General features: G+C 47.2%; 3 protein-coding genes across 3 annotated transcripts in view; 1 reads left to right on the forward strand and 2 right to left on the reverse strand.

Annotated features, from left to right (window-relative positions):
• BCO2 (beta-carotene oxygenase 2) overlaps nt 1-7,010 on the reverse strand; it is a 43,344-nt gene extending 36,334 nt beyond the window's left edge. The window contains exons 1-2 of the mRNA XM_032201796.1: nt 6,933-7,010; nt 6,714-6,818 (exon numbers count right to left, since the gene is read on the reverse strand). Coding sequence (XP_032057687.1) covers nt 6,714-6,818; nt 6,933-6,990 — 163 coding nt within the window. The 5' untranslated portion in view covers nt 6,991-7,010. The remainder of the gene's footprint in view (nt 1-6,713; nt 6,819-6,932) is intronic.
• A 946-nt stretch (nt 7,011-7,956) lies between these two features.
• Nucleotides 7,957-11,726, reverse strand: NKAPD1 (NKAP domain containing 1). Its single transcript, XM_032201859.1, is given in 6 exon segments — nt 7,957-8,203; nt 8,205-8,579; nt 9,373-9,426; nt 9,992-10,147; nt 11,211-11,311; nt 11,643-11,726. Coding segments are annotated over 6 exon segments (906 nt in total). The 5' UTR covers nt 11,712-11,726; the 3' UTR covers nt 7,957-8,052.
• A 417-nt stretch (nt 11,727-12,143) lies between these two features.
• PIH1D2 (PIH1 domain containing 2) lies at nt 12,144-14,617 on the forward strand. The gene is made up of 4 exons (XM_032201868.1): nt 12,144-12,197; nt 13,130-13,375; nt 13,726-13,991; nt 14,105-14,617. Exons 1-4 carry the CDS (start codon nt 12,176-12,178, stop codon nt 14,249-14,251), a joined length of 681 nt encoding a protein of 226 aa, XP_032057759.1. The 5' UTR covers nt 12,144-12,175; the 3' UTR covers nt 14,252-14,617.
• Nucleotides 14,618-14,833: the final 216 nt, after the last annotated feature.

Raw genomic sequence — 14,833 nt, forward strand, 5'->3', positions numbered from 1 at the left:
CATGGTGTCGTTTTGCACTATGATCATGTCCCGAGTGTCTTCATCAATTCTGATTACACGGTGGCATTCTCACTTTCAACTGAAGTAGAAACAACAGACAATTTCTACTGGAAACTCACCAGAATCTTTGATTAGAAAACTGGTAACCTAAGCAATTAAAGCTCTAATAAAGCCATTTATCTTCAGAGGGCCCACTAAGAAAATAAAAGGGGGTTAAAATTTAACAGTAAGTTGTAGATTACTGATCATACACATTTGTACATCTAATATGCTGTTAATAATGAAGGCAAATGTGGTTCCACATGGAACCTTACTGAGTAGTAGAACAAGGCAGCATATGTTGGGGGTGAGCTGTGAACTCTATTTCACATTGGCAGTCGAGCCAACAGTGGCATTTGACAAAAATAAGATTAGTGTAATATACTTTGGATATTTACTCTTGAGGAAATTGATGACACATTATTCTCATCTTCCATGTATGAGATAGGCATTGTTCCTCTTCTGATCCAACTGGAGGCAGTGATTAGTTGAACATGGGTGGCAGCTGGGTCCTGGGTCTTGCCAGGCAGAAGAGGGTATGACTGTTATTTACCATGCAAGCAGAAGTAATCAGAGCAAACAGGAAGGCTTCTGTCATGAAACAGGAAAATTCTCAAGCTTGCAGAAGAGAGAAGACTCTATTTTGGTATAAAACATAAAATTAGGGGCTTTAAAAAGTATGGAAGATGGAGACATGGAAGTGCTGTGCTAACCCTGCCTACCAGCTTTCATGCTGTGCTGCACCCAAGCTTTCATCTCTTTAGCTGATGCAGGCAATCAGACTCAGAGAAAGCTCTGCTTGTTACCTTTCCATTCTGGCCTCAAAAATTGACCAAGCTGGTTGCAGAGCTGCTAACCCCTACAATAGTTGGTCTGGCCTACTCCATTCCCAAAACTCTGACACAACTCCTTTCTCACTCGAGGTATCTTTAAGCAAATACCACATATCAATGCATCGTATGTTCAGTCTATACAGAGAAAATGTCCACCACCTTCTATAACTGCTCAGATTCCACAGAACTATCCAACAATGACTCATGCATCCTCCTCACTGTATAGAAATTGCGTTACGTTGCTATCCACATCAGAGAGAAGCAACCACCTTAATTCTGACAGCAACTTTAGCAGAACCCAACTGGCCAGCTGTATAATATTTCCCATGGTTATATGAATGAAGAAAAAAGATAAACAAAAAGATTCAAAAATCAACTCAGGAAATCTTGTTGAATTCAGCAGTTTACTGATTCTGCTTATTGCATAATCACACTGATGGTAACACAGTTCTGTTCCTCTTACTATTAATAGCACCTCAAAAGTACCATTAGAACATGGAAACAACCACTCCTTACTATTAAGCCAGCCTGAGAAGAAAGTTAAAAACCGTAATCTCATTTCTTCCCCTGAAATCCTCTGAAACCTAAAGATATGGAAAAGAATGCTGCCTCAGTCTCAAGTCAGGCCATGACATAAAGGGTATACTTCCTTCCTTTTTTACTCACACAGGAAAAAGTGTGGCTGTGTTGATTTAGAAAACACAAAATGCTGCACCTGAGTATACAGGTTGCAGGGTAACTATGAAAGCCATATGCTATTTGTCTCCTCGACTTAATCTGCAAAAGTCTAAGTCAGTTATTGCTTTATTTTATTATGGAAATTACTCTTCTATAAAGTCAAGAGTATGTCAACCCTTTAGGAAAGAAGGATGATACATATTCATAACAATATCTGTTTTATAAAATCTAAATGACATAAAGCAGAGCTAGAGCTGTAAGTATTTGAATGTGATTTTAGAAGAGATCTGCAGAGAAAAATAGCAGTATTAAAAATCACTCAGAAACACACACGCAATTTCTGTAAATTCTTTATTGTATGGATTAAGAAAAAAGTATTCCCTTTTCTACCTCAACTCTCAGGATCAAAGAATGACAGGGAGTGCCTTACATACAGTTCAGTTGTGATGTCAGAAATAACAGTTTCAATTTTCACCAAGTTTGCTTTACAAAGCAGGAGACTATTTTAGAAAACCAGTCATGGAAAGCTGCCATTATAATGAAAGTTATCTTCAGCTATACTTTCCATCTTTGATGTACTTAATTACTCCAAATTTGCAGTGCAGCTTTAATCAACTCACTCTCACCGGGACATTATCCACTTTATATCTTCTACTTCCTTTCTAAGATTTTTAATGCTCTTGCAATAAATCAAAAAAAAATAATGAAGTGGCTGCAGAATTTACATACTACGGACTCTTGGTTATTCAATTCTCATCTCAAACACATCAGTAAAAATATGGTAAAGCGAAGGCAGCAATGAACAATCGTGTTGTCAGAGACTTGTCGCATCTCAGAGGCTCCACAGCATGGCAACAGCCTTGCAGATACCGACGTCGTTATAGTTAAAGTAGCAGAGGCCAGCAAAGGTCACGGCCGACAGAATGTACAGACCTGTATTGGCCACTTTAATGGGTGTCTCTCCATGGACGTAGTCAGTTATAACCTGTCCAAGACCCCTAAAGAATGAGAGAAACAAGCTGAAATCAGGAGAGCATGCCTCATGAAAATCCACCGGCAGGCACTCTACTGTGACTGCCCTGCTAAAATGGCTCAAACTGTCTGTTTTCCCACCACCTATCACCAACCGTTATTACCAAAGGTCTAGTTCCCACTCAAAAAGCATATGCATGTACTGAAAATACATAAAAACATTTCACATGTTCTATTAAAATACAGATATACTGGCTTGGAGATTTCTTAACAATGCTGAGGAAAGAAGGTGCTGAGCACATCTCTTCCAAACAGAGATCTGCCTCCCGCTAACCTGATTTTGAAAGACTGAAGAAAACAGACCAAAGAAAATGCCCAAACTCTGTGACTGACCCTTGTCACAAATGCACACAAGACTCAAGGATGTGTATTGAGATTAGAAATCAGTTAGAGATTAGCATACTCTGTTTTTTTCCTACATCTGTCAGACTTTTCTTGAATTCTGTGGTCCAGATTTAAACCATTCAGCAACAGGAAGACAGAGTGCTCTATCATCCTGCTGGGGTAGTTCTCTTCCCAGAAGCAGTTGTATTTACTTTCTGTGATGACAGATGGCAACTTGGTGAAAACGAGAAGCACATTTACTGCAACAATCTTCTTCCTAGAATTTCGCCTTGGTCTAACGTGAAGCTGAAGGACCTGTCTCCCACAAGTTAAGCCATGCTGGTGGCCTGGCAAGTTTCGAAGTCCTGCAGCAGATTCTACCCCAAGAGAACAGAGCTCAGCTTCACTCTGATGGGACTCTGATACCTTTGTGATGTTGAGTGTGAGACAAGGGGTGCGAATAAGTCCTAGATACACAAAAGAGGAGCAGAAAGTGGAAGCAATCTGAAAGGCAACTAATTCTTGAATTATTATAGCTATTGCCTGTCACTGAATGGTGGAGTAAGGTCAGAAGTGCAAGCGGCATGCACCTGCACCACGAACTGCTCTAGGAACAGACAAGTAAGGCATACCCAACGTGGGATTCACAGGCTGTCCTTCAGCTGGAGTGCTGATAAAGGATCTTCAACAGATCTTCACTTTACACAGCAAAATAAACTTGAGTCATGCTAAGAATTGTCAGCAAAATTACTGTGTGACTTGACCACAAACTAATTAAACCACACAAAGCCCTCGAGAGAAAAGACAAGGGAACAAGGAAAGGAATTAGTGGGAAGCAGCTGGCCTGTGGTAGACACATGACCTAGTTCAAAACAGAGCAGCTTTGCTGGGCAGAGAAATATTTATTACACACCAGTGAAAACAGCAAAAGATGGCCCCAGGTGTCTTGACAAAGTGTAATAATATTTTAGAATAGTATTTCTGATAGCAAAACACAGCAAAAGGTGAAAGAAATCCCCTCAAAAATATATGCAGAATTCCTCTGTAGTTTCTGATCAGCTATTAGAGGGATTATCTGATCTGTTAGGCAATCAACTAAACTTTTAAGGCAAGCAAATAATCTTTGTTCTTTAAAAGATATTCTAGCATTGAATACATATGAAAGCTCTAGAGGAGGACTTTTCTGTGTAGGATTTAGATTCTTGTGTCCACACTTTGCAAAAATAAGAGTTTGGTATTGGAACAACTTCTCAGCTTAAAAAGGGAACAACACAAGCAAGATGTGGGGGAGGATGTGGATTCTCTCTGCTGAAAGCTACAGCAGAGCTGCACAGAAGCAGCGAAATATTTTTCTCATGGGGAAATCCCCACGCCGCTTACAAAGAAATGATTCCCAGTATGAAAAGTTCTGATGCTGGGTAAGAGACATTAACTGACAAATCAAAGCTGTGTGCATCAACACCGAGTGTCATTCCAGGAACTCATTTCAACACAGTGGGCTGCAACAGCCCTGTCCCACTGCCTGGAACTGAAATGCACGTGCCCAGCAAGCAAAGTGCTCCAAAGCAGGCAGGATTTGCTTTACCTGCTTTATATTTGAAAGAGCTCCGTCAACCAAGTTCAAGGACAGACACGTTTCTGTTGAATTCTGTGCTAGATTGGAGAGCTTTGGGAAGGATCTGCCAGAAAGTGCAAGAATCCCTGCTGCAACTCCCTAAGGGCAGAACTGAGATTTAAGAAACCTCTCACCCCTAAGTCCATTTAAATTGCCTTATCGCTGCTGCGAGGAACTGCAGAGCAGCAGCACCTCAAGAATGTAACTGCTGCCAGTTGGGCCAACCACACAGCTGGATCCACTCCTAGATTCATAAAGGACAGAAAGCCAGGCCTACCCACATGAAAGACCACAGCAGAACTGTGCTTCAGAATGTAAGCAAGCATCTGTTTTGCAAGAATCAAGAAAATGATTAAGGTCAAAACGTCTCCACTGCAATGTTTGTTCTGAACTCTTCTTTAGGCAGAATCTCATCACCATTAAGATGTACAAAGCAACCTATGGCTCAGAACCTTAGAAGAAGTTGTTTTATGCATGTCTGCCCTGTTTCTGTTCCCTCTGTTCATAAAACATCACTTCTTTTAGAAGACAAAACCATCCAGGATTCTACACAGCCAGTACCAAGGCAGTTCTCCAAGGCAGGACTTTGGGTTTCATATCATATAGGAGAACGCTACAGAATGTTTAGTTTACAGATTCCTTAGTAGCAACGTGTGTCCTGCCTTCTGACATACAGAACAGTGTGACAGAGAAACACCAAGGTACAGCAAGTCTTGTTAAAGGTCACTGACAGTTCACTGACAATTTTGAGGAACCTACTGAGCTTACCAGTGGCCGTGGAGAGTGAGGGCTGCAGCTAGGGAGTAGTCCACAGCCGGTCCAGGGCATAGGTAGGCTGCGGGGAGGAGGCCCAGCAAGAGGACACTGACAGCTCGCTCGCTTGTCCAGTGCAAGGACGCAGCCTTGGAGCCACCTGCAAGGTGAAGGACTATGAGTGCAACGTTCCTGCTCTGGGTGCTGCAGCCTCACACACACCTCCTCCCATCGATGCCACCCAAGGACCTGTTTTTTTCCAACCTGACTACTACATTTCTGTCTGAGCAAAACCAAGAAGTCTCTGAATTACTGGAAGAGAAAATACATCTATTTTACAGTGCCTAGAGGGTTTATTTTAAATACTCCTCTTTGCTGCCACTGAGAAAGAGAAGCATCTTTTAATTCAAAGAAGCAGAAGCTCAACAGGTGAGGTCAACACAAACACAAGTCCTCACAACCCAAGTCACAGAGTAAATTTCTGGGACCATCACACTGGTGTGTGACCCAGAAGCAGTCTGGAGGCCAGAGGACTTCAGCCCTCCACTGATGCTCAGTTGGGTACGATGTGGACCGTGTAACAGGGGACTCCAGACACGGATGTGCTGGGTAGGAAGCTCTGTGACTAACTCTTACCTTCTAGAAGCGCACAGATACTGTTAAGGAAGGGGAAAAAAAATCAGTTTTGGAGGAAGCCAACACCTAATTTCACAAGCGATTACCCTGAACCACAATTATCAGCACCAGCCCAAGCAAAAAACATCCAGAATTGACAATGTGTAATTACCTGCAGAAATCAATACCCCCAGGGTGCTTGCCTAACACTTCCATATTCAAACCAGCAGCCCAATGCTTTTGCTCCTTTTTGCAAATAAAAACAAACCAGACAGCAAAGCAACAGGATAAAGAAAGCAAAGAAACCTGCAGTAAAACATGGGAAGGATCTCTGCTGTGGACTCATAATCGTCCCTAGGGTACATCATGGCCAAGGAGGCTTCGCGGCATGTGTATGAAGCGTGTTTAGCCTGAAAGCCCGAGCAAGAAGGAAGCCGTCTGGTCATGGTGAAGGCTCTGCTCTCCCCGACGCTTCTTCACACTTCCCACTTCCAAGCCGCGTTGAGGGCTGCGCAGCGTCCTCAGCCTCACCGCGCTTCTCACAGCGGGGCCAGGCCCAACACTCACCTTCACTTCTGCTGCTGCTGTTACACCTTCCACCCTCCTTACCCACCGCCAGGTCACCGTGCAGGCGGCGGCACGAAGCGTTTAGCACGGCAACACCCGTGTGAACGCCTCAGGGAGCGGGTTCGCTGCTCCCACAACCCCCGCAGCGCCCCGCGGCCCGCTCAGCACGGCTGGGTGCGGGGCACCCCCCACGGACAGACAGACCCACGGACAGACAAGACCCACGGACAGCCGCAGGGGGCCGTGCTGGGACGTACCGTGCCCCTGCTGCCCGTGGCTCCCCCGGATCGGAGCGGCTGAGGCGAGTGCCGGCAGCACCCCCGGGCGGCGGCGGAGGAGGAGGAGGCTCCTGGTGAGGAGAGCTGCGGAGAGACGGGTGGGGGGCGGTCAGGGCCGGGGACAAAGGGACAAGAAGACGAAAAAGGACAAGAAGACGAAGGGACACGGGCAGGCTCGGGCCATGCCGCACCACTCACCCGTCCGCGCTCCGCGGCACCCCCCCAGCCCGGCCCGCAGCAGCGCCGCCGCCGCCATCTTGCGTCTCCCCCCTCAAGGGCACCGGAACGGGAAGGAGCGGGCGGGGAGCGGCCGTCGCTGCTCCGCCGCCTCCCTCAGCGGCCGTGAGGGGCTCCCCGGGGCCCGGCCCAGCTCGGCGGGGGCTCCGGCTTCGCGTGGTGCCCTGCCCGGCCCTGCTGAGGTGCCTCCAGTCCCCCCTCGCCCCCAGCCCCCTCCCGCTCTCCCAGGGCTCTGTTCCGTCCCCCGGCTCTCTGTCAAAGCAAGCACTGAGCCCTCAAACAGCTCCGGATTTATTTGTCTCGTCAGAAGAAGGCCTGGCTGCTGCCCGGCGCCGAGATCCGGCCTCTGCCCTTCGTGAATAGCACACGGCGCTTGCCGAGGGCTCTCTGCTGGCACAAAGGGGTGCAGCAGCCCTCTGGAGAGGAGGAAGGCAAGGCAATCTGCAGCCTGTGCCAGGGTTTGGAAAGACGTCTCAAACAAGCAAACGCACGGGTTTCTTGCACCACACCTCTTGCCAGAACGAGAGCATTCCCTCATGCTCCCGTCCGCATCCAGCTGAGCCTGTGCCACACAGCTCTGCTGCTGTGGGAGTGGGAAAGACACAGTTACCAGAGGGTAAATCCAGTGATACTGCCTTTGTTAGCAGCTCAGCTGATGGACTTCGTGTCACTTATTGCAAGTTTTGGTCATTAATTGAGTAACCCAAAAGAAACAAACTGTTAAAACTTAATTAAAACAAATAAAAATGGTGCAAACGTGCCTGCCCCCCCCTGCAGACAGCCTGTCACGTTTCTGTGCATCGAAGATCAACCTGGTCACATCAAGCAAAATCCGAAGCCGGCAGGACGAGCAACCTGCGAGGCAGGGAACTGCTCCCCCCGCCTTCCTGAGCACCGAGTCAAGGAGAAGCAAGGGGCAGCTCCTGCTGGCTGCCAAGGCTCAGTTCCCCCTGGAGGCTGGGAGGAAGGATAAACCACAGTGCTGAAAAATGCTGAAGGATGGGCAGTGCTGAAAGGAAAATACCTGCCTCTGTCCTCTACCGTATTGCCTGAGCCACAGCCTGGACTCAGCAATTCCTCGTCAGTCCTCATCTGAGCTATCCTCAGATTTATCATCTGCAGCCACCTTCCAGTTCTTCCTCTTGCTCCTCTTCTCTGGTACTTCGGTGTGTCTCTCCGACACAGAATTGTGACGTTTCTTTCTCTTTCTGGGAGGCCGTTTCTCTTTTTTTCTCCTCAGATTCACTGTCCTCAGAGCTGCTGGTGGTTGAGCTGCTTGCATGGGAAAAGTCACTTTCCTGCCCAGAAGACGAGGTAGGTTCCCTGGCAGGCACTTTCCTGGTCTTTTTCTTGCGCTTGTGTTTCCCCTTGCGAGTGCCTGAAGTCTCCTCTTCGGAGCATTCGCTCTCCTGGGAAGAATCTGACGACGTCCTCCCCTGCTCCTTTTTCTTTTTCTTTCGCTTTTTGTGCGAACGCTTTTTTTTGCTTCTTCTTGTGCGATTTCTTTGTTTTTTTTCCGTTTGTGTGACCCATGGGCAGTTTGCTTTCTCAAATGAGATTTTTTTCTTCCCATTAACAGCGTTCTGTTCCTCTCCTTCTTGCTGGTCACTGCAAGAACAAAGGATCATCAGAAGAAACCAGATGGGCAGGCACATAGCAGCTGAGCCTTTTCTACCTCCAAATTGTTAGCAAATCCATTGACTCAACTGAATAGTGCAGGGGAGTGGATGTAGTGGCTGCATTTTTGTTTCAAATGCTTGTTAACAGCTTGGTCCACACCTTACTAATACCCCTGATCAAGGTATTCGAGGCAGAGCCAATGACAACGTGTACTGAAAGCCATCAAGTGACAAAAAAAATAACTTACAGCAGGCTATTTCAAATCTGTAAGCCTGACAAATTTTGTACTTGATGACTGCTAGGTGCAATTTAACATAATTAACTCTAAGATCTCATTTTACAGCTAAGTCTCCACTTTCCAGGGGTCTGGGAGGGTTGATTTTCTCCAAATACGGACTAACACTGAAAACAGACACACTACAATGCAGTGGGGAATCCGGAGCTGGTATTTGACAGCGTGTCTACTGACCTGATTTGGATTCAGCCTACTTCTCTGTTTCCCTACTGGCTCAGGCAGACCCTGCACAATTCACAGCATTTCAGTAACTCAAGCTCAAGCTGAATGTCTAATTACTACAGGAGACACAATCCTCCCCTAAGACTCAGACAGGAGGGAACCACATTAATGGACTAGTTGTTTTCAGTGGGTATCTGTAACTAAACAGTGTTGCTTTGCCATTAAAGGTAGATCTAAAACCGAAACTTACAATAATTCAGTTTGTAAAATTCCCTGCATACCCTGACAAGACTCAGGATACATCTCTGAATCTGTTTGCTTTACCTGTCTGTATCAAATTCTTCAGGGTATAGCTCTTTATAGCCACTGTGACCCCACCTGTAAGAAGCAGAAACACGTATTAGAAGCAGAGAAGTGTTCAAGGGGAAAAAGGGTTCTGAAAAGACAGAGCCACAGAATGAGCATGAGTTTAGACACAAGAAAGAAAGGACATCAGAACCTTCCCAACAAGGAAAGAAGGAAGGAAAAAACAACTGATTTGATTAGTACTATTTAAAGACATTTCATGTTTTCAGGCTCCTTCCTACTTCTAATAATGTAAGTTCCATTTCTTTAAAAGAACTCTGGGGAGTACTGTGTTGCACTTCTTTAGACTTTTTTCAGTTCCTTGGGCAAAGAAATAAATACCAAGCTTAGGTGGTAAACTTAGGGCTTAGCTTTTGTGGCTTATTGTGACTTAGGAACTCTGTAGACAAATTCAAATCAGATACTCTGTGACAGTGCAAATGTTTGTGCCTCTTACTTATTCATTCTCAAAATGAGATGAAATACTATTTTATAGGAGTACATATCGACAGGAGTAACACACTAATATTTTGGTACAGGACTCCAGAAAGGTGCTCCAATTATAGTTACAATCAGAGAAAATTAACACCCCACAGACCTGTCAGGCATGTTGGCTTCACATTCATAGAGCTTTTTATTCCAGGACCGTGCTCTAAGCAAATCATCTTCGACCGGGTCAAGAAATTGTGAGTTCTTTGTTTTCCAGTCGGCCCTGTGACCCTCGTCATCGAAGCCATCACTGCGCATCCGACTGCTGCAGAAAGAGAACAGTTGTCCTTCAGCTGTCAGTTCTGATGGAGAAACTTTCTGAGCAAGGGGTTAGTCCAGCGAGGGGAGCAAAAATCCAGCAAGTCGTGAGTGTCCATCTATGCAAGAAGACCAACTATCATTTTAACAGACAGTCACCATTAAGAGCTCTCACAAACCAGTTCACGAGCTAATGCTGGTTTTCACACTTACTACTGCCTACAGTGCATGGCAAAATTCTCAGCCAACACACTAAATTAGAGGAAGGGGTTACCTTGCCTGCCACAAAAATGCAGTTCTCCTCCTCAGGAATACTCTGCCGGAGCAGACTAGCAACATGCAGTGAGACATAGCTGCTAGTAGAAGTCGGCAAATGAGGAACTTGGGAAGCAGAACTGACTTAACTGGAATTAGCTTGATTAGGTACCAGTACTAAACTGCAAATCCACCAACAAGCACCAACAGCTCTGAGCCATCTCACATGTCTGCGGCTCGCTCTGTGCCACACTTCCTGAGCGAAGCAGCATCTGTGCACTTGGCACGAGTCTGCAAGGTGTTCTCTCCTGAGATACCAAAACCACTTCCTGCAGCATTTGCATTTCTGCCATGTTGTCCCAGCATTTAAAAAAAGAAAAGAAAACAAATCTCCACTTGCAATCCCCACCAAATCAGCTTGTTTTCGCATAATACTGCTTAAAGGTGGACAATACCAATGTTGTCCCAGAGCAGGACCCCATACTACAACAATTTTGGTTACTGATAACTTGAAGGCCAACACGTTTAGACTTTCCTCACACCATTCTGACCTACAACTCCAGCACTTCTTATTCCAGCTCTTTCAGAGAGCCGGCCTACTTCCTGTTGTATTTTGAAGACTATACATGTAGATGGAAAGATAAATAGTCAGATTTAAGTGCAGGTCTGACTTCCTTCCAGGGACTCCATGCCCTATGTGGTATTCCTACATTATTAGGGGATGGCCAGCACAAAATACTCCTACAGCATTATAAAGCAAAAGGGTTCAGTGACTGTGCCAGGACAGTTACCTCCTCCACACAAGTGGTGCCCACCTGGAGGTGTCCGACAGCATCCTGCTTCGCCTCCTCCAGTATGTCTCTTCTGTCTGCTTCTCCCACTCCCTGATTTTCCACATTTCTGTCTCTTCCTGGATCTGAAAGCCACAAAAAGGAAAAAAACGTAAGCGTGTTACAGCAGCCCCCAGCTCAGCGGGGGAGCGAACCCTCCACGAACACGTGAAATTCACCGCTCGGCCGGGCCATCAGGAGCTCAGGTCGCGGTTTGCTGAGGACCACGGAGCTCCTACACCGTGCCGGGCACGCTCCCAGAACCCGAAACTTCTTCGCTGCCACCCAAAGCACACTGCGGGCACGATAAGGCACCCAGCCGGCTGCTTTACAGCCTCGCTGCTCACAAAAACCCGGCGGCGCCTTCCCCCCATCCGCCCCCCGATAACTCCGGCGGGGCTCGGGGCCGGGCCCTACCTTGTTGTGCGCTCCCGTGTGCCTCATGAGGTTCCTCAGCAGCACCTTCCCCACCGGCACCCGGGCCATCCTCCGGCCCCCTCCGCTTCCCTCCGGCCCCAGCAGGGCCCCGGCCCCCGGACGCGGCCGGGCCCAGCGCCTCCCCCGGGCGGCTGCGGCGGCGGAACGGGGCCGGGCCCTGTCGCTACGGCAACGGGGCCCTGCCGGAGGAAATGGCGGAGGGCGAGCCCCCGCCTTGCCCGAGTCTCCTGAGGAGGCTTGGCGGAGCCCCGGCGGAACCCTGGCTCTGCCTGAGGACTCAGCCCCGCGGGGCCGCCCCGCTCTTCGTCAACGTGTGCGGCTGCGGCGCGGTGCCGGCCCCGGAGGCCCCCGGGCGCCCGTGCCCGTCAGGCCGGGCCGCTGGAAAGGGCGGCCGGAGATGGGGGTGCGGGAATAAAGCGGGGGCTGAGGGAGCTGGGGGGCGGCATGGGGAGGAGCGTGGGGAGGAGGATGAGGGGAGACCCCGCTGCGGCCTTCAAGGGGGTTGTGAAAGGATGGAGGGCTCAGCTCAGTCAGGTAGGGACAGGATGAGGGGGAACGGTCTTAAACTAAAAGAGGGGAGGTTAGACTAGGTACTAGGAGGAAATTCTTCATCCAGAATGTGGTGTGGCACTGGAACAGGCTGCCAAGAAGCTGTGGATGCCTCATCTGGGGTTGTTTAGTCTGAAGAGGAGGCTCAAGGCAGACCTTACTGCTCTCTGCAACTCCCTGAAAGGAAGGGGTGGGGAGCTGGGGCTGCCTCTTCTCACCGGTAACCAGCGGTAGGACCAGAGGGAATGGGCTCAGGTTGTGCCAGGGGAGGTTCAGGTTGGGAATTAGGAGACATTTCTGCTCAGAAAGAGCAGTCGGGCATTGGGACCGGTTGCCCAGGGAGGTGGTGGAGTCACCGTCCCTGGGGGTGTTCAAGGAGAGGTTGGACATGGTGCTTGGGGACACGGCTCAGTGGTGACATTGGTGGTAGGGGGTGGTTGGACCAGGTGATCTTGGAGGGCTCTTCCAACCTTGATGATTCTGCGATCCCTGGAGGTGATCAAGGCCAGGTTGGATGAGGCCCTGAGCAACCTGATCTAGTGGGTGGCATCCCAGCCCATGGCAGGGGGTTGGAACTGGATGATCTTTGAGGTCCCTTCCAGCCCAACCCATCCTGATTCCCAGGCACACTGAGGGGTTCACACCTGGCACCCATCTAAATCCCACAGGGTGTTTTATGTGCCAGGTGCCTCCCCAGCCACATGTCTCACCGGTGAGGTGCGTCACGTTCCCCTGCTACCAGAGCACAAACACTGCTGGGAAGGTGAATTCCAATGATGCCCAGCAGCCACAAATTCAGTTTCTTTGCTTCTAAAGCAAGTGATCATAATAAACATCCAAAAGCCCCAAGCCCTGGCCAACCAGGACATACTACCGAAGCAGTAATTCTGATGCAACTTTTTTTTTTTTTTTTTTAGATCTTTACAGCATTATAGATATTGCATATAACCCAGATGTTCTTCAGAGGGGAGAAGAAAACCCAGAAAAAATGAAACATCTGATCCACATGACACTTAAATTCGTTGAGGAACGATGCAACCTTATTCTTTCACCTTCATACACTATTGAGCCATTCAAGCTGAAAGGCAGCCTGGAAAGGATGCAGCAATGTCTGCAAGGATGGCAGATGCCAACACCCTGTCTCAATCAGAACACAAAGAAGGGTATGTAGACAAGCTGCTGTCAGTTTTCTTTGCAGGCCTATCAGACTTTGCCAACAAGCTCCCTCAACCCCAATTCTTGCCTAAGCATAAACCAAGCACTTAAGAAACAAAAGTTTCTTTTGCTCTGAGATGAGTAGAAGAGGTTGCTGCTGTTACCAGTGCTCTGAAAACAGCAACTTCTAACAGCTTGGCAGTGAAAACAAATCACAAGGGAAGGAGAAACTGCAAATTACAGTCTTCAGCTGACAAACTTGCTAATTACAAAGCTAAACTTTTGGTATAAGTTTGTCAAGCAGTGTAACGTTCTTAGTAACTGACTGGTTATGTGAAAACCTTTGTTTTCTTGAAAGAACTGACACTTGATCAGCTGCTACACAGAATAGAAGCTAAGGACCACAGCAATGCTCCTATCCTGCTGAAAAAAGGAAGTATTGCACAGCCTAAAGTGCCTCTGATAGAGGAAATTAGCAGTACAGAACTGCCAGAGGAGCTGAGCACCCCTGCCTATGAAATGAGCACCATGAAGGATGCAAACGAGAAGCCATTACAAATTGAACTGAAAGTTGAATTGCCCAAGGTTAGCTCCGTTTCTGAGTGTGATCTGAGAATTTCAAAGGTAAGGCAACAGAAAGAATAACCTTTTGTTTTCTGTCTGGTATCAAATTCCTAGAAATACTTGCTGCTAATTAATTGTCAAATAATCAATCATGTATTTTAATATTTTTTTAGGATGACATAATCATTAATGTTCCTGAAAAATACGAATTACAACTAGATCTGCCAGAATTGGTGGATGAGGAAACGGCTACAGCAACATTTGACAAAGGAAAAGGGGTATTGTTCGTCACAGTGTCAGTTGCAAAGCCCATGTGTTAAAGAATTCTACGCCCTGTCCAGTTCCTGTTCACAGTTGACAGAACTAACCAAAGGCCCAGAATGAGCATCCTGACTTGCAGCTGGTGATGAGTTAATTGACCTCATCTTCAAAGGTGAATACCTCAAAATGCCTTTAGAAAGTGCATGTAGAAAAGGAAGCCAGGAGGAAAATTAGCATCACCAAACTTAGGAAAAAGTAGACTGTAAATACTCAAGGAATACTCAAATGTATTAACAGCTGTCCTAATGAACCATAGATGCATACATGCCTCACTGTATCATGAATTCTGCTTTAAGATACATGGCAATAACAGTTGTATTGTTTTTCTGTGTTTTTGTGTTAAATAAATTATTTTGCTTACTGGATTTATGTGGTTAGAGCAGCTCCTGCAAGCATTTTATGCTGGAGCAACTAGCAGAGGTGTGTCATCCACAGCTCTACCCGTTGTCCTGCATGCTGTTCCTGTTTCTTTAGGACAATCCCTGCTGAATAGGCTTTGTAGTCTTTTCAATCAAATACAAGCTAAAATATATCATTGCATGAGCTGAGCTGGCTTGTGAAGGCTGTAAGCAGTGTTGGAA

Source organism: Aythya fuligula, chromosome 22 (genome assembly GCF_009819795.1).
Source record: "Aythya fuligula isolate bAytFul2 chromosome 22, bAytFul2.pri, whole genome shotgun sequence".
Lineage (NCBI taxonomy): Eukaryota > Metazoa > Chordata > Aves > Anseriformes > Anatidae > Aythya > Aythya fuligula.

What these genes read in the sequence shown, in the direction of transcription:
- PIH1D2 (XM_032201868.1), top strand. Translation starts at nt 12,176, where the DNA reads ATGGAGGGCTCAGCTCAGTCAG. An exon ending in GGAGGGCTCAGCTCAGTCAG is followed by an intron (nt 12,198 to 13,129) that starts GTAGGGACAGGA and finishes TTTTTTTTTTAG; the next exon opens with ATCTTTACAGCATTATAGAT. An exon ending in CAATCAGAACACAAAGAAGG is followed by an intron (nt 13,376 to 13,725) that starts GTATGTAGACAA and finishes TTTTCTTGAAAG; the next exon opens with AACTGACACTTGATCAGCTG.